The sequence below is a fragment of the Odontesthes bonariensis genome, chromosome 1 (genome assembly GCF_027942865.1).
Source record: "Odontesthes bonariensis isolate fOdoBon6 chromosome 1, fOdoBon6.hap1, whole genome shotgun sequence".
In the NCBI taxonomy this organism is placed as follows: domain Eukaryota; kingdom Metazoa; phylum Chordata; class Actinopteri; order Atheriniformes; family Atherinopsidae; genus Odontesthes; species Odontesthes bonariensis.
In genome coordinates, this window is record NC_134506.1 from 14964227 (window position 1) to 14986149 (window position 21923).

The 21923-nt window shown below is 40.2% G+C and overlaps 3 protein-coding genes across 17 annotated transcripts in view; 2 read left to right on the forward strand and 1 right to left on the reverse strand.

Annotated features, from left to right (window-relative positions):
• The window catches only part of dmxl2 (Dmx-like 2), a 45436-nt gene extending 43226 nt beyond the window's left edge, over nucleotides 1-2210 (forward strand). For all 14 annotated transcript variants that reach the window (XM_075478293.1, XM_075478329.1, XM_075478310.1 and 11 more), the window contains one exon: nucleotides 380-2210. In XM_075478293.1, coding sequence (XP_075334408.1) covers nucleotides 380-589 — 210 coding nt within the window. In that variant the 3' untranslated portion in view covers nucleotides 590-2210. The remainder of the gene's footprint in view (nucleotides 1-379) is intronic.
• A 22-nt stretch (nucleotides 2211-2232) lies between these two features.
• On the reverse strand, nucleotides 2233-7489 carry gldn (gliomedin). The gene is made up of 10 exons (XM_075478441.1): nucleotides 6779-7489; nucleotides 6019-6070; nucleotides 5917-5934; nucleotides 5682-5780; nucleotides 5099-5200; nucleotides 4835-4960; nucleotides 4623-4706; nucleotides 4413-4538; nucleotides 4172-4322; nucleotides 2233-4074 (listed from the first exon to the last, which is right to left on the reverse strand). Exons 1-10 carry the CDS (start codon nucleotides 7304-7306, stop codon nucleotides 3609-3611), a joined length of 1752 nt encoding a protein of 583 aa, XP_075334556.1. The 5' UTR covers nucleotides 7307-7489; the 3' UTR covers nucleotides 2233-3608.
• cyp19a1a (cytochrome P450, family 19, subfamily A, polypeptide 1a) lies at nucleotides 6839-15396 on the forward strand. Of its 2 annotated transcripts, XM_075478427.1 has the most exons (10): nucleotides 6839-6881; nucleotides 12236-12292; nucleotides 12372-12522; nucleotides 12608-12762; nucleotides 12843-13007; nucleotides 13150-13264; nucleotides 13404-13515; nucleotides 13643-13805; nucleotides 14365-14606; nucleotides 14994-15251. In XM_075478427.1, the coding sequence occupies exons 1-10, from the start codon at nucleotides 6839-6841 to the stop codon at nucleotides 15249-15251; spliced, it is 1461 nt and encodes a 486-aa protein (XP_075334542.1). The 2 variants fall into 2 exon arrangements, with proteins under 2 accessions (XP_075334542.1, XP_075334534.1); XM_075478419.1 differs by lacking the exon at nucleotides 6839-6881 and having other exon boundaries at nucleotides 12052-12292; nucleotides 14994-15396.
• The last annotated feature ends 6527 nt before the right edge of the window (nucleotides 15397-21923 follow it).

Here is a 21923-nt window from a genome sequence, read left to right on the forward strand (position 1 = left end):
TTCAGCTGTTCACCATTATCTCTTGAAAGGGACTCAGCTGGTTGCCTGGCAACCTAACAATGATTATAAGGCTCCGGGCCAAGAAATACTATCCAAAAAGCCTCATGTCTTATTTTTAGTCTTTCATCAAAGATTGTAAAACGCAATTTGATGAGCTCACATAATGACAAAATACCTAATTTTATTACCTTATTTTATCTGTAGGGAGTGCTGCTCTTATTGGGCTCTTTATGGTGACATTTGTCAGCTTCATTTTCTTTTGGATGAGCTCTAACAATGAACAGATATTTTGTTTAAGAAAGCCCCAAAGCTCTCACTTACTTAGGGTACTTTCTGTACTGTTCTGTTCTCTGCTCTCACTGACTTCCTCTTTCTCCAGGTCTGGAAGTTGGCCGGCCACGGGCTCATGCACTCTTTTAGCACCGAACATGCCAAGCAGTCCATCTTCCGCAACATCGGTGCAGGTGTCATGCAGGTGGAGACGCGTCCAGGGAACCGAATCTTCACCTGCGGAGCAGATGGCACCCTAAAGATGAGGGTTCTCCCTGACCGCTACAATATCCCTAGCAGCTTGGTAGACATCCTGTAATGCCTATTTCGAACCTCTGAGGGTCCAAAGAGAAAAGATACAGAAAGAAAAAACACAAAAGCTTATCTAACACTCTCTAGGCATTAATGGTGTAATCGATAGGGAAAGCGTTTGTCAAAAGATCACCATGCTTTTGGGTATCTTTGGGTGTGCAGTGTTCATGGTTTTACTGCTGATGTAAGTCATATCCAGAACGACAAATGGAGCTGCAAACATTTTTTCCCAAAGGCTGAAAACAAAGTTACAAGCAAAAGGTATCATACTTGATTTTAAAGCTAGATTTGTTGTAATTTTATTGAAGAATCTCTACTCATAGAGTGTGTCCATAGGGAAGCTATGCATGTCCTGTTCTCGTTACGCAGTGCAATCACAGGTCTATTGATAGTGCTCTGTAAAAGTGCTCAAGCAAAAATTTTAAAAGTGTGTAACTGTCGTCATTTTGTGCCCACAGCTGAAATCTCTTAGCATCTACTGTAACCAGCACTGTGGTTTGTTAATAAGTCAGTGGTTTCCAGTGTGAATCAAGTTGTTGGATTTTGTTTCAATGGTTTTGCCGCCCTCCCCTGCCTTTTTGCCCGGCTTTTCTCAGCCCTTACGGAAGAGTTGATGGTGCATTGCTCCTAAGTGTGACCCCCCCCCCCCCGTTTCACTGGCTGCCCGTCGCTCACCATGGCCTCTCCTGGTTTGGGTTCGAACCCGGTCATGTTTGGCCCTCGAGTGTGTGCTCACTCTGCTGTGTCTGCCATCTGTACGCCCGCCCCGCCCACCTGCCCTCAAATGCCTGTTTGTGTGGCAGACTCACTGCTAGAACATTCTTGTTGGGAAGATTGATGTGTTTTCACTCCTGTGACTGTGATTTTTAATGTCTCGTCTGTCTGGTCTAAAGCTTAACACGCACCCACTCAAAGCAGAAACACAAAGGTTCACATCTGGTTTTTGCACAAGAAAATCTCTAAATTGTTGTTTTCTTTTTTTTTTTTTTTTTATTAAGGTGATTTTATTATTTAAATTATTTATATGTTTGTGTTTGTTTGGTTGCTTGACCATTCCTTTGTAAAACAATTTAACTTATTGCCTTTTATTTTAGGAATGTAAGGGGTTTTACCATATCTGACTGGGAGATGTGCAACACAGTCTACTGTATGTAAGTGTGTGTTAAATCGCTAGTTGTTTTTACTGTTTCATCCATAAGGAATAGATATTTGCACTCAAATTCTGGAGACACTAAAAGTTTATTTGGAATATAGGTTATCAAAGAAGAAACTGTTATATACAAATGAATGTCTGGCTTTATTTGGCCTCGTAGTAAAGCGTTTGAAATAGTTTTAATATATAAATTATATAAATATAAATATATATATATATGAACTACCACAACAGCTTGTACAAACATGAAAGCATTTCTTTATTTTTGGTTTGTATCATACCAGTTTGATTAGTTGTAACTTTTGTTTAGTGTATGTATGGTATTTATTAAAGAAATTTGTGTTTCTCTCCCTCTTTCTGCCCACAATGCATTTTGTGTATATCTTAAGTGTTTTACCGGCGGTGTTTGGTGTATAGGTGTGTGTGTGTGTGTGTGTGTGTGTGTGTGTGTGTGTGTGTGTGTGTGTGTGTGTGTGCATGCAAAAGAAAGCAATACCATGGGTAGACTCTTATCAGGGCGTCTGAGCCTGAGGGTGTGTGAGAAAACGAGTCGTAGTCAGTTTTATCTTTGTAAAGTGAATAAATTATTTTTATTTCATCAGGGTGATTTGGCACAGTTTTTTTTTCTTTTCTTTGCTATCATTTCATTTTCAAGAGGAGTAATAAATCAGGGCTCATGCTGCTTGGCAAAGTAAGGTGGAGTGTATAGGTACAAAGAAATGTACTTTATAAAAAAAAAAGATACATTAAATGAGACGGCCATGCAAACACTACATAGAGCAACAGCCACAAAATTTAAGTTATAAAACGTCATCTGAAAATGGAACCTTTTGAACAGAAGGTTTTTTTTGTTTTATTTTACATATAACCAGCAAAACACAGGTGCAATTTATAATGCTAAGATGCTCTCCACTCGCATGACTCAGTCACTGCCTTATTTTGGAACACCAGTGATTTTTCTAGGACATCCATTTAAAATCTATGCCATGGAAAAGGTCCGTTGTCAGCTGACACAAAATAAGTTTTCACACTATTAGTTTCTTTACAATGTCCATAACAAACTGGATATAAATGCAGCATTATTTATTTTTTTGACAGTATAACTTAACCAAAACCAGCTTTGCAAGGTCTTACATAAGGAAACGTTGATGGACTCATTTAACTGGAATGTGCCACAGTGCAGTAAAGACAGTAACAAGGTAAGAAGTGAAATAAGATCCATCTGCTAAAAATCTAAATCTCAAGCTTGTTAACATGTCCATAAGATGTCTGCGTCACAAGATATGAGAAAAGTCATCAGTTCCATTGCAGGGGTTTCTGCTTTGAGTGAGCAGAGCAACACAGACAGTCTCAGAAAGATGGGCTCAGACAGCCCATATGTTCCAGAACATTGGAGGAACCAATCCTGACCACTTACAGGGATGGAGCTGTACAACCTGAAATGAGGAGCTATTGCAAGCTACAAGAGCAGTTAACCGGGAATGGGAGTGGTTGTTCCCCTGATAAAGGATTAAGTGGGAACTGGTTGTTTGCCACTAAGACTCATTCAGGATATGGCCCAGTCATAGCAAGCAGCCAGCGACTGCTTACAGCTGGGACTCAGCTCCAGCAGGTGGCCGCCAGCCCCTGACTAACCTCTCCTCACAGCTTGCATTGCTTTCTCAATTCATGGTGGCAGAAAAAAGGTGTAGAGTCATACCCAAGGCAGTTTATTACCAAAAAATTTAAAACGTGTGCAATTTTGAGGGACACTGAAGTGGCACTTTGAAACCTAAATATGGTTGTTTTCTTAAGGGTAGAGTGAGTAATGCTTCGATACTGTAATGTAAAACTTTTCTATGCATCTATCTGTCATGTTCAAACAGCATCTTTTTCACTCATCAGAGATGAAGTGTACCACATAGAGCCTGACGTAGCTCTGGTCCCACACATAGAGGTGTCTGTCTTTCGGACCATAGGAGAGCATTGCCAGCACTCCACCTGGAGACCTCAAGTCAAAGGTCATGTTCACTGGCTTTCCCTTCAGCAAGTCAAAAGCAAAAGTGACTCTGGTATCCTTGGTGTCTGTCACATACAGTACACCACAGGCGATGAAGGCGTTGCCAGCCTTGGTGCGGGGGTAGGTGGTATTTATGTAGGACGTGACAGAGAAGGTCTTCTGGTCCAGCTGGGCCACCATGATGCTCTCATCCACACTTGACGCAAAGATCAGCCACAAGCCATTTTCATCCGCTCCTAGTTTGAAGTAGGTCTTGGAGTTCGGGAGCAGGTAAGCAAGGTTGTGGTACAAAGCCTTTTCTATAGCGAGGGTGTGAAGCCTCTTTGTTTTGAAGTCAAATCTGAAAACAAGCAAGTAGAGTTTTTAACTGGATGTAATAAAGCACATCTAAACTATGTGAACTCAGTTAAGTCTGCCTGGCACTTTCAGCTGCTTACCTGGCAATGCTGGCAGTACCAGCAACGTGATAATATAAGGAGCCATTGTGGACAGTGTGGCCACAACCTTGGTAGAACTTTCTAACGTCCACAGTGTCACTGCTGTTGTTCTGGAAGGCAGCAATGCTTCTATACTCCTTCACTACACGGCCTGCGGAAGAACAACCAAGGTTCAAAATATAACATTCTATAAGATCGACAAGACCTGGGATTGAAGTGGAAAAAGGTATCCATTCCTGACCAGAAAAGTGTTCTGCCACCCATATTCGCTCATCGTTCAGCTGAGCAGTGTCTTTCATCCATGTGCCAAATGTACTCTCCATCTTTGCCACATTTCTGGGATTGATCAGTGATTTAATCAGGCACTCTAAGGGAAACAAAACAATATGTTTAAACGTTTTCCTCTGCACATTATATGCTATTGTGCAGGTACACTTTTCGGAAAACGCACCGTTCATCTCAGCAGGCTTCTTCTGTGGTTTCACAGCCTCCTTCACTGGCAAAGTCTCATCATTTGGAATTGCATGCAACAACCCTGTTAGACATATTTCATCCATTCATCAGAAACAAACACTGAACGTCTGCAGTTCAGAAGACTGTTTGACATGATCAAAAGACCAAACTTGTTGTAGTTGTAAAGTACACAAAGTCTACTGTTATTACCCAGAGTATGAGCAGCCTGAAGGTGGGCTCTATGGTGCCGTGTTCTAGGGGGCCCTTGAGGTCCAGGAGGTCCTTGAGGCCCCATAAGTCCAGGAGGTCCCGGAAGTCCCGGGGGACCAGGAGGACCTGTGAGGACAACATCTAAATGTTCTCAGTGCAAAAGTATATTTATTCTAAATACAGAAAATCTTTGGGTATTTTCAAAGCTGTTTTCACTTTATTATTCAGTTGTTAAGCTGTTTAAGTGAGTAAAGCTCTTCTTGCCCTTAATAATGACATCATTGGATGGTTCGGCCGTCTCTCCAGGCAGACCTGGCTCTCCTGGCTCTCCTTTTTCCCCTTGTTCCCCTTTCTCACCTGGTGGCCCTGTGAAGGACATTGTGTGAAAAAGCTAAGATATTGTATTTAATACACTTCGTCCCATTGTTAAAGACGTGAATTATTCCGTTGACTTGCTAGCATGAATCATGCAATCCACGGTGAAGAGGAGTGAAGTGGGAGAATATTGAGAGAGATTTCCAGTTCATTCAGCTGAAGCCCAAAACCACAAAAATGAATAATCTTGGCTGAGAATGTGGAAGAAAAGCAGCAGCTTCCACCTCCTCTTTAATTCATGAATTAAATTTGAATAAGATCTGATGTAATCACATTTGGAAGCATGGACAGGAAACAGTTGTGTGCATATGGTTTTAAGGGACTGTGAGCTTATTTTTACCCTCAGGTTATGCTCAACCCTTTGATTGTTATATTCTATTAGTATTTCTTAACTAAAATGGCCGTCGTTGCCTGAGGCTTTCATGAAGATGATGGGGAATGAGAATAGAATAGAGCCTCGCTCTTTGCATACCTTTTTTCCCTCTTTTTCCATCGGCCCCGGGCAGTCCATTCAGTCCTGGAATGCCATCAGTCCCATTGTAGCCAGGCAAACCATCTGCACCAGGCAAACCTAGAGATCAACCAGAAAAAAACTTCATGATGCCCCGAATGGATAAAACATCCAACAAAGACGTGGTCGATAAAAATTTCCCTGTACTGTATAAGTGAATATAAAAATTTGGCTTCAGATTTAGGTATTCACATACCTGGTGGTCCTGGAGGTCCTGCAGAGCAAAGTTTGAGGATGTCAGAGATGAAAAAAGTCTTGTTTTCAATATTATTGGGTGTCTTATATGAGTAATACATACCAGCTATGCAGACTCCTTTAGTGCTGTTGCAAATGTCGATCAATAATTTGATCTGAAGATGAAGAGGGAATATCAAAACCTAATTAAGATACTTAGTTGCATTATATTTCAGCAATAAATAAACAATTTTAACAATTTTAACCAAAAGCAAATTACTTCTTGCATAATACACATATAAAATAGTACTAGATTACAGGACTGTCATTACTGATGCTGAACAATAAAGAAGCTTTTTATCATTGAAACTGATTAACCCAATAGCATAACTACTATAAATGCAGGTTAATATGTAACCTTGCTTAGTATTAAGCTTAAGACATTTCTATGATATATAGAATAAATGTAGTTTAATCTAGTGGAATAGAAGGATAATGTAAAATGTAAATATAAGTAGAAATAGCTCAAAAATGCTCCTGTGTAATTTCAACCATTGCAGTTCATCCGAGCTTTGAGCAATATGCATGTAACACTTTATAATAGCCGTCTATTGTAGTTCAATATTTACTGTAGGAATATGCTACATAAACTAAAATGTTAAAGGGCCTGAGACTGAAATCTAAATTTGAAAGGTAAATTCGCATCCAATCAAATTACCACCAACTGGACCTGCCGTATTTTACCCCTGATGGCTACATCAGTTTCAACCCCATGGAAATCCAGCACATGTCGGCAATGACAATCTGGTTTAGGATATTAAAGATTGTATAATTAAAGATAAGCTTGATTGCACTCTTTCTCTCGTGCTGTCTTCTCATCTCACCGGGACCATGGAGTAAGTCATCATCGTCATCATGTCGTCCTGCACTTGTGCCTTGTGGTAATGCTGGCTGTGTCGTTGCTTGTGCTTCAGCTCGTGCTTCTTCGTCTCTTTTTCCTCTCCAACCTCCTGGCTGGCCTCCTGCTGATGCAGTCCTTTTCCCTCTTCTTGGTAAAGCTCATGCTGCAACTCTTTCTCCAGCTCTTCACTCCTTTTGTTCCTAGAGTACTGATATTGTGGATTTTCTCCAATGCTCGCCCGCAGCCCCGCCGCTCCTCTTGGCACTTCCTGGAGGAACTCCACCACCGAGCTCTGCTCCACTTCTGTCAACCTCGCCTCTGACTGCTCCTGCCAGATTTGCTGCTGATTCTGCTGGACCATGAGAACCAGAAGGCCCACAGAGTTCAGCAGTGCCACGGCACACGTTCCATACAGCACTATCCGCTGTGGGATAGTCATGCTGGGTGTTGGGATCCACATGGTTACCACTTCACTGCCTCTCTTCTGAGGGTCACCCGCTAACCTTAACATTCACAGAGGAATAAAATTCCAGTCGAAATAAAACAGAACAAGTTCAATATATTTCTATGAAAGTCCTAGATACTTTCACTAAAAATCTGTCCAAGAGTCCAGCTAATCCAACAAGAAGCAAGGTCTTTGTTGTTCTGTCCAGATTATTTGAAAGCTCCAAAAAGGTCCCCTCAGCTTCAGTGTCTGAGCTCCACCCGGGTGGTCTATCTGAAGGCTGACTGGTAAATACAGTGGTTGTTGTGTTGTTCGCCAATTGGAGAAAGGGTTGTGTGTATGTGTGTGCATGCACATCCAAACCAGTAATGTAGGAGTGGGCATTACACAATCTTCTGGGCTCGTCTGGGAAGAAACCCCCGCCTGTTCAGTCACCTGATTTATATTCATCACAAGCCATTTGACTGCACTGCCGTGGGCAGACTGACATCACACACACACATGCACATATGTATGATGCAGGCACAAAACTGCTCACATACATAAAACATGCAAACATGGAATACTGCAAACAAAGTGACCTGTCAATGATTTAATTGCCCTCATTTTAGTTTGGAATAAAAAGAAAACACATTACATCGAAACACATTAACGTCACTGCAGTTGCAGTCGGTGCGTCTCCCTTTCTCCCTGGTCTTGTGTCCTCCCTGAACTTTCCCTCCAGCTCTCATCCTTGTAATATCTTTCCGGCTTCCATTCACCAACTGCAACAATGACCCATTTCCATCACTTTGATTTTAGCCAGAACAGTGATATTTCACCTGAAAGGTAGCAGTTTAGCAGAGAAAACACACTGAAAGTTGTCTCCACTGTTGGTACCCCTAATATGCAGGTGTATATACTTCATAACTGTGACCCTTTTTTTTAAACAAGTCAGTTAATTGGCCTTTTTGGAGCAGGATTTTGTTCATGTAGCTGACCTACATGCTCTTGCATCCATGTTATCCTTTCTGTAATTTCTGGGCACGCAAACACACAAGCTCCACACTGGAAGAGGAAGAAAGAAAGGAGCAACGCAACATTACTGTTAGATCCCGAGTCTGAGCTGTGTCTGTGGTGTGCAGGCTCCTGCCTGGAGGCTGTAGGTCACTGACAGCCAGTTGTTGGGCAGCTTGAATTGCTCCAACAGATGTGTAGATGTGTATGCATAAAGTCTTAAGAACACGATGGATGTTCATTTGTTGTGTCTCATTTACTGAGCTCAGCCGATACAAAGCAGAGAGAGGCAATTTTTTGTTAAACGGATCACTGAGTTAAAGTTCTCGAGAGAAAGACTGCACTGCAGATCTTATGCATGACTTGTTGCAAAACTTAATAACATCATTTAGATAAAGTGAAGATTCATGCCAACGAAGTCTCCATCCTCCAAACATTTATTAAAATTAATAATGCACATTGTTTTAAAAATGTAAAACCTTAAGTTTTAAGTGGACATATTACATGAGAGGAGTGAACAAACAAAAACCTGACCTCTATGGCCTCCCCGTGTTTTGGGAGAGAACTGTTGGGGAGTGAGTTAATCTTCCAGCTGTTATTGTATCTCACTGCCAACCCTGCCGTGCCCTTTTAAATTTAAATTGTGAGATAAATGCCTCAAGGTCGTTTAGGCAAGTCACAGAGCATAAAGTTTATAGTTTAAATTCCTATCTTCTCACTTTAACTTTCAGTGATACCCCCATGTCCTTGATTAAAGATTCATCAAAGACATCATTCACTTACTTTTTTACAATTTCTTTATATCTGGTTTTTCTACTTCTCTCCTCAAATGCAGTGAAGACAAAGATGTGGTTGACCAAAACACTGAGCTCAGAGACAAGGTTACAGAGGGGTTGCCACTGCTTAATCACGCAGAACAATCTTGGTCTAAGCCATCATACAGGGCATCGTTATCGAGGCAGGGCCTCACCACACAGTTGGCCATTTGAACAGCGCACATTCTTGGACTCGGACGTGGGCGGTGAGTGAATTCACAGAGTTCTTCATGCAGAAGAGCAAATACGGCAAGACAGAGACAAAGCAAGACAGCGGGGGGTTTGTTTCAAATTGCAAATTAAAATTAAATCATGTATGTAAAGAAAGAATGCAATTGAAAAATAATAAATATGTATTAATATAAGTCTGAAAAATGAAGTGAACAAAGCCAGTAAAAGTTTATAGTCATTTCATTGAGTCATTTAGTTCAGGTTTTACATTCATATAACAGCTTCAGTATTAACGATGGATGAACACAAAATAAGATTTTTACAAGGGAGACACATTTAAGCAAATGAAGCAAAAGTATTCTATTTGGTGATCTACAATTTGATTGAAAAGATGTTGGGACGGGGACAAGTTTATCACTGTGTTTATCCCCCCTTTTCTTTAAACAACAGTCTGAAAACGTCTGGGAACTGAGGAGACCAGCTGCTGGACCGTTGGGAGAGGAATGTTGTCCCATTCTTGTCAGATGTAAGATTCTAGCTGCTCAATAGTCCTGGGTCTTTTTTGTGGTATTTTGATGCTTAAAATATTTTCAGTTAATGAAAGGTTTGGATGGCAGCCAGGTCAGTCCAACATCTGGACTCTTCTACTATGAAGCCATGCCGTTGTGATAGATGCAGCATATCATTGTCTTGTTGAAACATGTAAGACCATGAGAAAGACGTTATCTGTATGAGAGCATATGTTGGTCCCTCTGCCATACCATCGGAGGTGCAGGCTTTTGAACTGAGCACTGATAACAATTGTCCCTCTGCTCTTTAGTCCCAATGATACCATGTCTGTGATTTCTAGGAAGAATTTCACCACAGAATAGTTTTCCATATTGCCCCAGTCCATTTTAAATTAGCTTTGGCCCAAAGAAGATGTCAGTGTTTCTGGATCATGTTCTTCTTTGCTTAATAAAGCTTTAACCTGCATATGCAATGATGTGATCCTGAGTCTATACAGTGATTTCCATGACTCATGAATGATTTAATGCAATGCAGCCCAAGGACCAAAAATCACAGGCATACAATATAGATTTACAGTTATTTCTTTTAAGTTCCACTTTTACTTCCTTTTGTTTCCTTTCTCACTGTTCATGTTTGAGGAATGTGCTGTGGCAAGAGCAAAGGAGGTTTTGACTTGCGACTCTGTGAATATATGGAGAAAAATCAAAACCATTCTTCCCCTTCCCAGGAGTAGTTGTGTAACAATGATAACTCTAAAAGCAGTGTCGAACACAAAATAACTTCTAAGCAACTATAAGACATTCTCACCTTGGGTAATGTTGATAGTCCATCAGAAGAAAATGACAGAGCTGTAAGAAGAAAGAAACTTTTATCCAAGGAGGACTTTGTTGCCAGTCAGCATTTCTGACTAAAAACAAGAAATTGCTTTAGAACTAAGGATGCACAATTCTAAAATTCTGGGCTGATATCAGAGTTCAGTATAGTTATTTGATAAATGGCTTTAATGACAGGGAAAAAAAATAAGAAATACATCATGAAAAGATATTTCAGTCCTTCCTCACACTATCTCAAAAATTAATTCATACAAGAATTTTAAATGTATTGGCTTCCATTGGTTGATGTGAACCTGTTTGCAGTTTGGCCTTAATTGGCCTAAACTGGTGCTCAGCCATTATATCCGAGCATCCCTAATAAGAACCTTACCTGACCTGTAAAACACTGCAGTAATATCATGGTTTGGGCCTGTTTTGCTGTATTCGGCCAGGATGGCTTGCCATTTTTGATGGAACAATAACTCCTGAAATTTGACCACTGTATTTTAAAGACAAATATCAGGATATCTAACTTTAAACTGAGTCTCAATGGAAAATAGGTCATGCACCAAGACAATAACTAAGAGCAAAAGTCATTCTACCATAAAACCCTGACCTTTTTCAAAACATGTCGTGGAAGAACCTAAGGCAAGCAGTTTATTTGAGTAAACCCACCAATGCAAAATGTACAGAAATAAAGCCAAATTTTGACGGATAAATATTCACCCTGATAAATTTTCTTTAAGAAACAGAATATTAGGTGCTTTTCTGTTATTCCTAGTTCAGAAGACATAATGTTCTAGTTTTACTAAAGGAATATGATGTTAGTTAGTGCAACAAACGGCAGACACAAACATAGTGTTGTGCTGATACTATCTAGTTTATCAAAGAGTCAGAGTCTGTGCAGTGATTTTGATATGGTGAAAATTCCCCCATTACTGAAGTGTATTGTATGTTTCAGAAAATTGAAATGTCTACATTAAAGCATCGATGTTCTGGTTCTCCATCTCCTGGTGAAGGAATCTGAGAATAATAGCATACATTAAGTTCGAAATGATCCCTAAAAAAGTAATTGAAAATGCAAAGTGAACGTTTAAACAGATTCAAATGAACAGATTCCAAAAAATAAAAACATTGTTTCTGGAAAAGCAGTATAGAAATTTTGCAAGAAAGATAAACCTTTCTTAATGACAGATATAACAGTGATGTTCCCATATTCTCATGGGCCAGCTGTAATGTGTAGGATTTCCAACCAAATGCTTTTGATGTTCAAAGGAAGCTCAATGTTTCTCATCACGAAAATGTCAAACACAAGCTCAGGCCAACATGCACCCATTCAACTAAGACCTGTACACTCAAGGGCACAGGCACAAGTCCAACCCCTCAAGGTCTGGACTGTATTGTTTACGATTTTCCTGCTTTGTTGTGGCTTTTGTATTACCCTGACCTGGCACGTTACCAGCTCAGACTGTCTATAAAGAGAAAGCCCGGGCAGCTTTTATCATTTACACCCATCAGGTTTGAGAAGCTGTTGTTTTAAATCTTCATTCTTATGGATCGGATCTTTGCTTGTGAACGTGCGATGACTCCTGTTGGTCTGGATGCGGTGGCAGCAGACCTGGTCTCCATGTCTCCAAATGCCACTGCAGGGCAATCATCTGGAATCCCCACGGCAATGCGAACCCTCATAGTGCTTGTGTGTCTGCTGCTGGTTGCCTGGAATCAGAGAGACAAGAAAACTGTGCCAGGTTTGTTAAATGTTCATATGTCAGCTTTGAAAATGAGTTTGATACAAGTTGAAATGCTTTTATTGTCATTTACCAACAGGTCCTCCTTTTTGTCTGGGTTTGGGTCCACTTGTTTCATATTTGAGATTTATCTGGACTGGTATTGGCACAGCGAGTAACTACTACAACAAGAAGTATGGAGACATTGTCAGAGTATGGATCAATGGAGAGGAGACCTTCATACTCAGCGGGTTTGTCAAATCTGTTTATACTAATGTTCGAGCAAAAAAAAACAAAAAAAAAACATGTAAAATAATCTGCATCCCTTTTTATTAGGGCATCCGCAGTGCATCATGTTCTCAGGAATGAAAAATATACTTCACGCTTTGGGAGCAAGCAGGGACTCAGCTGCATTGGCATGAATGAGAAAGGCATTATATTTAACAACAACGTAGCTCTGTGGAAAAAGATACGCACCTATTTCACTAAAGGTAACATCTTAAACCAGCGTTGCAGGTTGCTTATTGAAAATGTTTTGCCAACATAAATCACAAAAAGCTTTCTGCATCAGTCCTGACAGGTCCGAACTTAAAGCAGACGGTGGAAGTTTGCGTCGCTTCCACACAGGCTCACCTGGACAACTTGGATACTCTGGCTCATGTGGATATCCTCAGTTTGTTGCGTTGCACGGTGGTTGACATCTCCAACAGGCTCTTCCTGGGTGTGCCTGTCAACGGTGAATATGACCACAAATTTCATGCAAGTTGTAAATGAAGATTTTACTAGTCTTGAATGACACCAGAGGGATCTATATGAGTTTTAGCAGTGGCCGGTCGAAAGTAAACTTACTTGACTGCTGTGTTGTGTTCTTAACTCAGAGAAAGAGCTGCTACTTAAGATTCAAAAGTATTTTGACACATGGCAGACTGTGCTGATCAAACCTGACATCTACTTCAAGTTTGGTTGGATTTATCAGAGGCACAAGACAGCAGCGTGAGTAATTCAAACATCTTGTTTTCACATCACACTTCTTCCGACAGAAGACCACTTTTAGGGGTTTCTTATATACATATATATATATGTATATATATACACATATAAAATCAAGTAGTATGTGTTTGTTATCTTCCAGCCAGGAACTGCAAGATGCCATAGAAAGCCTTGTAGAACAAAAAAGGAGAGAAATTGAACAGGCAGATAAGCTGGACAACATCAACTTCACAGCGGAGCTCATATTTGCACAAGTAAGTTGAAGAACCTAAAGTTTGCCCCTTTTTTATGAAATACATTAAGTTCACTATTACAGACAAGTTAATCAAAAATATCTTAATGCTAGTCAGACGGCATGTTCACACTTCTGTGTGTTTTCAGAACCACGGTGAGCTGTCTGCTGAGAACGTCCGGCAGTGTGTGTTGGAGATGGTGATCGCAGCACCGGACACGCTGTCCATCAGCCTCTTCTTCATGCTGCTGCTCCTCAAACAAAATCCACATGTGGAGCTGCAGCTGCTACAGGAGATAGACACTGTTGTAGGTAAGCAGGATAAAAACACTGATCAAATACAGACGAGGTCAAGCTGTGTCTGCCTCTGCTTGATATCTTATATTTCAGAAGTCACAGGAAGTTCAGCTGATCTTCTTCACATTAATTGTGCATTTGGAGGTGCATTTGAACACATTATGTCACGTCAGGGTAGTTGCATGTGTAAAACAAAATTAATTTCATTTTTCCTGCAGACCGTAGCCAGTTTAGGAAGTACTCCTCTAATACTGATGATACAAAGTATATGCAATCATTTCTTCATGTGAGCTGATGTTTTGTTTAAGCTTTGTTGTAATTTTGGAAGTTGCTGGGTTTCTTTTCTTTTCTGAATTCTTCTGCTTTATACAGACAGGAGTTTCGATTATTTTGTCCACACTGCTTACAACTGTTAGCTCTTGACAGATACCGTAGGCACCTTTCGGTTCACATGCAAAACAATCAATCAAATAAAATAAAAAACTGAACATTATCATCTTCGTGGGTGTGGAACTTATTTCAGAATTTTATCAAACAAAACAGCTGAGTTAATCGGAGATTTATTTTGCGACAGGTGAGAGGCAGCTTAAGAATGGGGACCTTCAGAAATTGCAAGTGCTGGAGAGCTTCATAAATGAGTGCCTTCGCTTCCACCCAGTGGTGGACTTCACCATGCGTCGTGCCCTTTCTGATGACATCATAGATGGCTACAGGGTACCCAAGGGCACAAATATAATCCTGAACACCGGTCGCATGCACCGAACAGAGTTTTTCCAAAAAGCCAATGAATTTAGTCTGGAGAACTTCAGAAAAAATGTGAGTAGTGAGTATATTTCCAGCCAAGTTGAAGCAACTTAGGGAGTTAGAAGAATTAGTATGAAGTCAGAAGCCTTTTTTCTAATTCCGTTGTTTATTGTGAGTAATGTGAACACACAATGCTCTGCTAACGTTAAAAAGCAAACATTTTTGCATTCCTTGCTTTCTTCAATGGTGGGTAGTGGGCGTGAAAAAGGTGATGTAACTATCCTCCGTGTATCATCTGCACCAATCAGGACTTAGCAACAGTTGAGTCTGATTACAGATGCTCCTCTAAGTTATATAAGATTAGATGAATGTATAGATAAATACTTGTTGTGAATCCATGTATTTCAGGGTCTTTAACTACCTCTGTTATCTCCTCCACATGCTTCCGCCCTCTTCTAGGCTCCTCGTCGTTACTTCCAGCCCTTTGGTTCAGGCCCTCGGGCCTGCGTTGGCAAACACATAGCCATGGTGATGATGAAGTCTATCTTGGTGACGCTGCTCTCCCAGTACTCTGTTTGCCTCCACCAGGGCTTGACCCTAGACTGCCTCCCACAGACCAATAACCTTTCCCAGCAGCCAGTAGAGCATCATCAGGAAGCTGAACATCTCAGCATGTCATTCTTACCCAGACAGAGAGGAAGCTGGCAAACACTCTGAAAGTCTTACCTTTGGTACCTTTAGTATATTTACTTTGAAACAGAAATATATATATGTTTGCTCCCTATTATTTCATTTATATGATCTTGCAATTGTACAAAGCTGAGCTGTTGTATTTTGGTGCACATTAAACCTGTTTTTCTAATGACTTGTAATGCATTATTTCAAATCTAAGTTTCTACATGACATTATAGGAGTGAAAGTAAGTCATCATGTCAAATTTGTGTGTTGATGTCTTTCTTTTTGGTGTACATATTAGACATCACTCATTAAAGTCTTGTTAACAGACCATTTACAAATAATTGTCTATTGGTAGTGAGCCTAGTCAGCTTAAGCTGTTGACATGTAACAAAAGTGTGGATAGATGTCAAATACAATTCAAATAAGAGGATGCAAATTCACAAAGGAACAATCGTAAAATAATATTAAAATCAGCATAACAGGAGGCCACAGATGACATGTAAGCAAAAACAAATAAAAGAAAGGTTCATTCAGCGATCAGTTCTGCATAAGCTTTAACTTTCAGAAGTCACAGACGACAGAGAAGGGGAAATTGTGTTGTAAAATGTTTGTAATTTCATATATTGAACAGAAGAGGGCACTATAGCACCTAAGAAAGAGGGTGTGGTCTTGCTCTTTAGCACAGCCTAACGAAAGTCACAAATCTAGTCATCATGCTCTGTTGCACTTCCTCTGGGAAAATCTGGCAAAACGTTGGACACACAGATACATCAGTTTGTATTGTTTCCACTCTCTAAACACCAAGTTCGCTTCAGGGAAAATGCAGAACATCAGAGCAGCTCTATTCACAAACATGCTTTATTGATTATGTGTTTGAAAATAAAAAAAAAAACAGAGAGGGAGTCTTTGAGAAAGAAAATTAAGATAAATTAAGCTTTTCAAGTAAGTCAGAGTTTCCGCTGCATAGTACAGTTCCTCCAGAGATGTCAGCTGTCTGTCAGAGATGCAAGACAGCGAAATGTCTAAATTAAAAGAAGCTCAGTCTCAATTCTGCTGACACCAAAACACCTGGGACCTGCTTGCTCTGATTAAACTGAGATTGGGCAAGAAAATACACACACAAGTGCTTCGTAGACAAATCAGTATCTGCAAGAAACAGCTTCACTGCCTCCATAATAAGTTTACACACCGTGTGTTACTTCTCTGTAAAAAGTTGTCTGTGCACATGTCCATATAAATGGCTTTGCAAATGTGTGTGAGTGTTTTGTTCATTTCTTGAGTGCTTGTAAATGTCTCACAGGCTGTTCTCTGTAAGTGTTTGGCAGATAATAAATCATTACATTCTCATTAACCTCAGTAACCTCCCTGGATCTTGGATGAAAACAACTTCACATGTACAACAATAGCTCTGAAGGCACTTTGTTGAATTTGCCAGAAAAACACTCATTGGCACTATCATCTCCACCACATCTGTGAAGTAGAATTAAGCTATTAGAAATAAAGGAATACTGAGAATTACAGAGGAGGCTGCTCCAGAGAAGCAGAGCAAATTCCTGCTACTCTATTCTTGGGAGGCAAGATGAGCATTAAAAGAAGTAATTAGTAGAAATGAACAACTAAAAAGGGGACAGTCTGTTAAAAGTACACAGGGTTATTGATCATTCCTATTAATGGAGTCACCAGCCGCTGCTGGAGAAAGCTGAGTATCCTGCGGTGATGCTCAGTTTCTGAAATTCACGTCATGTCAAGCTGCTTTTTCAGAACTCAAAAACCCTAAAGGCCTAACTTCATTTGTAAGAAAATTAAAGTAAATGGAATCATTCTGTATGTATACAGACAAGCAGGGTCCTGCGAGGTGACGATTTAACATGTAAATTAATTGCAGATCTGTATTAGTTGAGGTGCCACTTCGCAACAACATCTGACAAACATGTTAACGCTTACTGTCGGGTACAGGACTAGCTTCAGGGTGAAAAGATGCTGTAATTATCACTTCCTCACTTAATACTGTTGCTTTCAGTCATCATCTATCTATCTATCTATCTATCTATCTATCTATCTATTTATTGTTTGCATACTGTCTTGCCTGCACCAAGCTGGAGTTATTTTGGTAAACTAACTGTTTATCTAACTTGCCTAACCGTTCAATGATCAACCAACAGTCTGAAACTGATATCCACAACAACTGATACACTGACTGACAAGTTTCTGAAGCATCTTCACAGTGAGTGATACCAACAAATAGAAGATAATAGAGAAAGCATGGCTCCAAAGAGAGGGATGACAGGCATCTGCTAAATACATCAGTGATAACGTTCATTTCCCATCTACGGCTGGGGGTTGCAGTGTGCTTGCGTATGTGTGTATGTGTGTGAGTGGGCAGACATTACTCATATTGTGGGGATCTTGATCTGTTTACATAGTCACACTTCAGGGACTCGACTTCCTCGAGGATACAAAAAGCATCCTTTAAAGGTGAAAACATGTTTTAAAGGTTAGGTTTAGATTTAAGCGAAGAAAAAAAAAAGAGGTTTAAATTGACGTTGGGGACGGGGTTCGGGTAGTGATTACTCACACAGCACAATGAAGAAAGTGAAAAAAAAAAGTTAGAATTCGAGTAAGAATCAGTTAAATGAGTCAAGTCAGTGTCAGTGACCTCTGAACTCATCAGTCCACAACTCTGATGAGTGTGAATATATGCAAGTGTATGTGCGTACTTGTTCTTCATCACCCCTTTCTGACCTTTTACAGAAAAAACATGGACATGTCCTCATGGGGGACCAAATCCCAGTTCTAATGGGGAAAAGTATCATTTCTGGGGTCGTAGGTAAGGGCTGGAAGTAACATAAGAATAGGGTTCAAGCTAAAGTCATGATTAAACATGAATTGTTAATGGTTTAAGTCATGCTTGAAGTTTGGGTTAGTATGTCTAGAATGGATGGACGCCAAAGTGGTGTGCTAATCCAGATTGCTGCACAAGCTTGTGTGCGTGTGTGTGTGTGTGTGTGTGTGTGTGTGTGTGTGTTTGTGTGAGCCAGTTTGGGATATACTTGTAAGACGGAATTGAAAAATACTTGTGGTTTCAAACTGTCCCAGTCGTGCCTGTTTTAGGCAGAATCATTGCTCATGTGCCATCCCATCATCCCAGTGAGTTTAAGGTGAGTTTTTTCACTTTTAGTAGGAGTTCATCTAAAGCCACCAAAGATATCTATGCTGAAAATCTACAACACAAAACTGAGTCTCACTTCGACTTGCTATAACAGTTTATTGTATCATGCCGGCTTGATACTATATTCACAAATATTCAGTCTCCTTTTTTTAGGAGGTCCAGGCTTCTTTATTTGTGGTTTTTGTAAGTCGCGTGCTGTATTTTTTCCATCTCCATCCATTCATTCAATTTGACTTCTGCGTGACAGATTTATTGAGGCAGGATGCCAGACAGCTTTTAAAATAACTGTAACGTAAGAGCCTGGAAGCAAAACGTTGACACCGTTCTGATTGACAACCTGATTGATTAAATACTGTTTACCACCTACACACACACATGCACGCACACCCCCACGCACGCACACACACAGATACACAAATACTCTCACACCTTAGAAACACAAAAACACACTTTATGTCGAGCTAAAATTCTCAAATGCCAGTGGCCACACTGTCTCTCTCTTTAAGTCCCCTGCTGGATTAATGCATCATTAAAAGAGAGCATTGGTTGTCATGGAAACATCTATCAGAAAGGGAAAATTGGCAATGTACTCATCTATCAACATTGCAGGGACACTGTCAACATGAATCATAACTTCTATGGTTAACAATGACACTGTTTTTTGTGATGTTGGGAGACATTTGCCTGTTTTTTGCATGCTTTATCACCTCACTGATCAGCGTGTGCACCTATTCACAGCACATGTCAGATCTTTTAATAGAAATGAGACAAAATTTGTCACCCAGTGCCCGTATAGAGAATCTCTCTCATGAGGCTGGTCTGTCTGGAAGGCTCTGTGAGTGCACTGGATCAAAGGCAAACTTTCTCTTTATGGCCTTTTCATGAAGCTTACTTTGGGAAGTCAGCTCATTTGTTTCCCACTGAATATCAGAGAGGAGCGGCGGCACTCATTTCAAGAAGCATTTCTGCTTGTTCCTATTGTTATTATTTCAGTCCCCTTATCTGCTTGCTTTCAAAACAACACCAGCCTGGAGGTTTCAGGGTTTTGAGGGTGGAAGTTTTGTACAGCAGCTTATATACACATCAGCGCTCAAACCTCATTTCGGTCGGGCTTCGAAAGCTAGGAACTTTGTTATGGTAATAGTTGTGTTTCTAGTTATTATATGCACAGACAAACTCACATGACACTGCACAGAACAACTTATTATAGATATCATAGATATCTACTTTGTACATATTTAGAAATCTGTCAAAAGAAAAAAATTCAGTTTTGCAAGACTTTGAGTTCAGACATACCCTGCTTGGATCAGACTCTTTGGATAGATATACTAAATGAAGCTCCGGTTTCCTCTCAAAACCAATGCTTGTAGGAGGCGTTGCCCTTTTGAATGTTTAAATGTTCCAGCCTTTTGACCTTTCCTACCGGTGTCCAGTGCAACCTGAGCTGTATGAACTCATTTAAAAGACAGCAAAAAGTTTCCTGAAATAAATAAATTCAGCATCAGAAATTCTAAATCTCCTGTAATAAATAAACATGACATTAAAACATGAAAGTACGCTTGAATTAACTAAATGTAGAATATTGACACAACCTCTAAAAATAGATTTAAAAAAAAGAATAGCCTTGAAAATATTTTAAGATAAACTTGTGTTCATATCAGTTCTATATGTCAATCTTCATTTTTGTAATATATTGTTTTAGTGATTTCTTTCACCAGCATGTTCGTTTGTTTCACTGACTGACTGCTAACAGTGACTTGAACCTATCAAAAGCCCTCACCCTGACCCCCACATTTGTAAGTGCATATTTACTGCTGCCGATGGTTTCAATGTTAAGCCAAAAGCTCATAGTAAAAAAAAACTGACTCAGGAACAATGTTCAGTTTCATGTTTTTTGGTTCTTGTAACAAGCTGACGCACTCTATCAAACAAACAAAGGTACTGTAGACCAACATGCTATTCTGTCTCAGGGAAATCGCACTGTGTGCTTCTATTTATGCCCACACAGCCCACACACTCACTCTAAATTTCTCATCATGTCAAAGGGAAACACAGCTTTTTTGGCAGGATCAAGGAAGCTCAGCTTGTTGTTATTACTGGCGTGTACATTTTCTTTTCTGCCTCTGCAACATGGCAGAAGAAAGTCACCATGGCACTATGGCTTGCAACAAATGCACACACAAGCCTTGGGCACTGAGAAAGAAGGCTTAGGCCATCTGGTGCCCAGTGCTCATGCTGAGCAACAGTGACCTCCACACCTGGGATGATAGTAACGCCTGCAACTGTTGTCGGACCACCGACTGCACACCCACCTGCCCCCAAACACCACACAGCCTAATCTTTGTCAAACTCAAGCTGACTAAAATATAAACTTTTATACAGTTTAAGGTCAGCAGTCTATGTTTATCTGACTTATTTCAAACAATATTTTTCGGATTGCCTGTGTCTGTTTCCTGTTGTCGAACGTGGAAAAGAGAAAAAAAGCGAGAGCTCCACTTAAAGTTACAATTTGTGCTCGAAACGCTTCAAGTGAGACAGTCTGTGTATCCCCCTCCACCATGTCTGAATAAATGTTGAATGCATAAAGTCATGAGCCAAACAGAAGAAGCTATTGTTTACTTTGGACACCAACACTTGTCAGTCTTGAAACTGCAATGCAGCTGTTCCTCAGATGCTTACTGATATTGCTAAATATTCAATTCAATTCAATTCAAAAATACTTTATTTATCCCAGAGGGAAATTAAATGAAGGAGTTATTGTAGATGCTGATGGCTGTGGGCAGGAAAGATTTCCTGTAGCGGTCCGTTTTGCATCCAAACTGAAGAAGCCTTTGACTGAAGAGACTCTGTTTTCCGATAACAGTCTCATGGAGAGGATGTTCAGGGTTGTCCATAATTCTCTTGATTTTATGCAAAATCCTTCTTTGCATTATTGTCTCCAGAGGTTCCACAGTCGTCCCCAGAACAGAACCAGCCTTCTTTATCAGGTTGTTGAGTCTTTTTAGGTCCCTGGTTCTGATGCTGCTGCCCCAACAGATGACGCAAGAGGAAATGACGCTCTCAACAACAGACTTGTAGAAGATCTGCAACATCTTGTTGCAAACCTTGAAGGACCTTAGCTTCCTCAAGAAGTACAGTCTGCTCTGTCCTTTCTTGTAGATGGCTTCACTGTTGTGTCTCCAGTCCAGTCTGTTGTCCACATGAACACCAAGGTATTTATATTCCTCAACCACCTCCACTTCTTCTCCTATATGAGATCAACTGTGCAGCAATTCAAAAGTAAACTGACATCACATTATCATTAGTTGTTGAGGCAAATGGATGCTTGGTGAAGATTTATCCCAACAGCTAGAGTCTTTCCCTCCTGGCACTGGGAGAGCCAGGCTGGACATGGGTTTACAGCAGATTATTTTCTTTTAGAACAGCTTCCTGCTGAACTGCAACAGTGAAGCAGCAACCAAAAAAAAAAACCTAAATAAAATGCTGAAAGATGCTTAAACACTCTAAAAAGCTGATAAATATGAAAATAAAAACAATCCTGA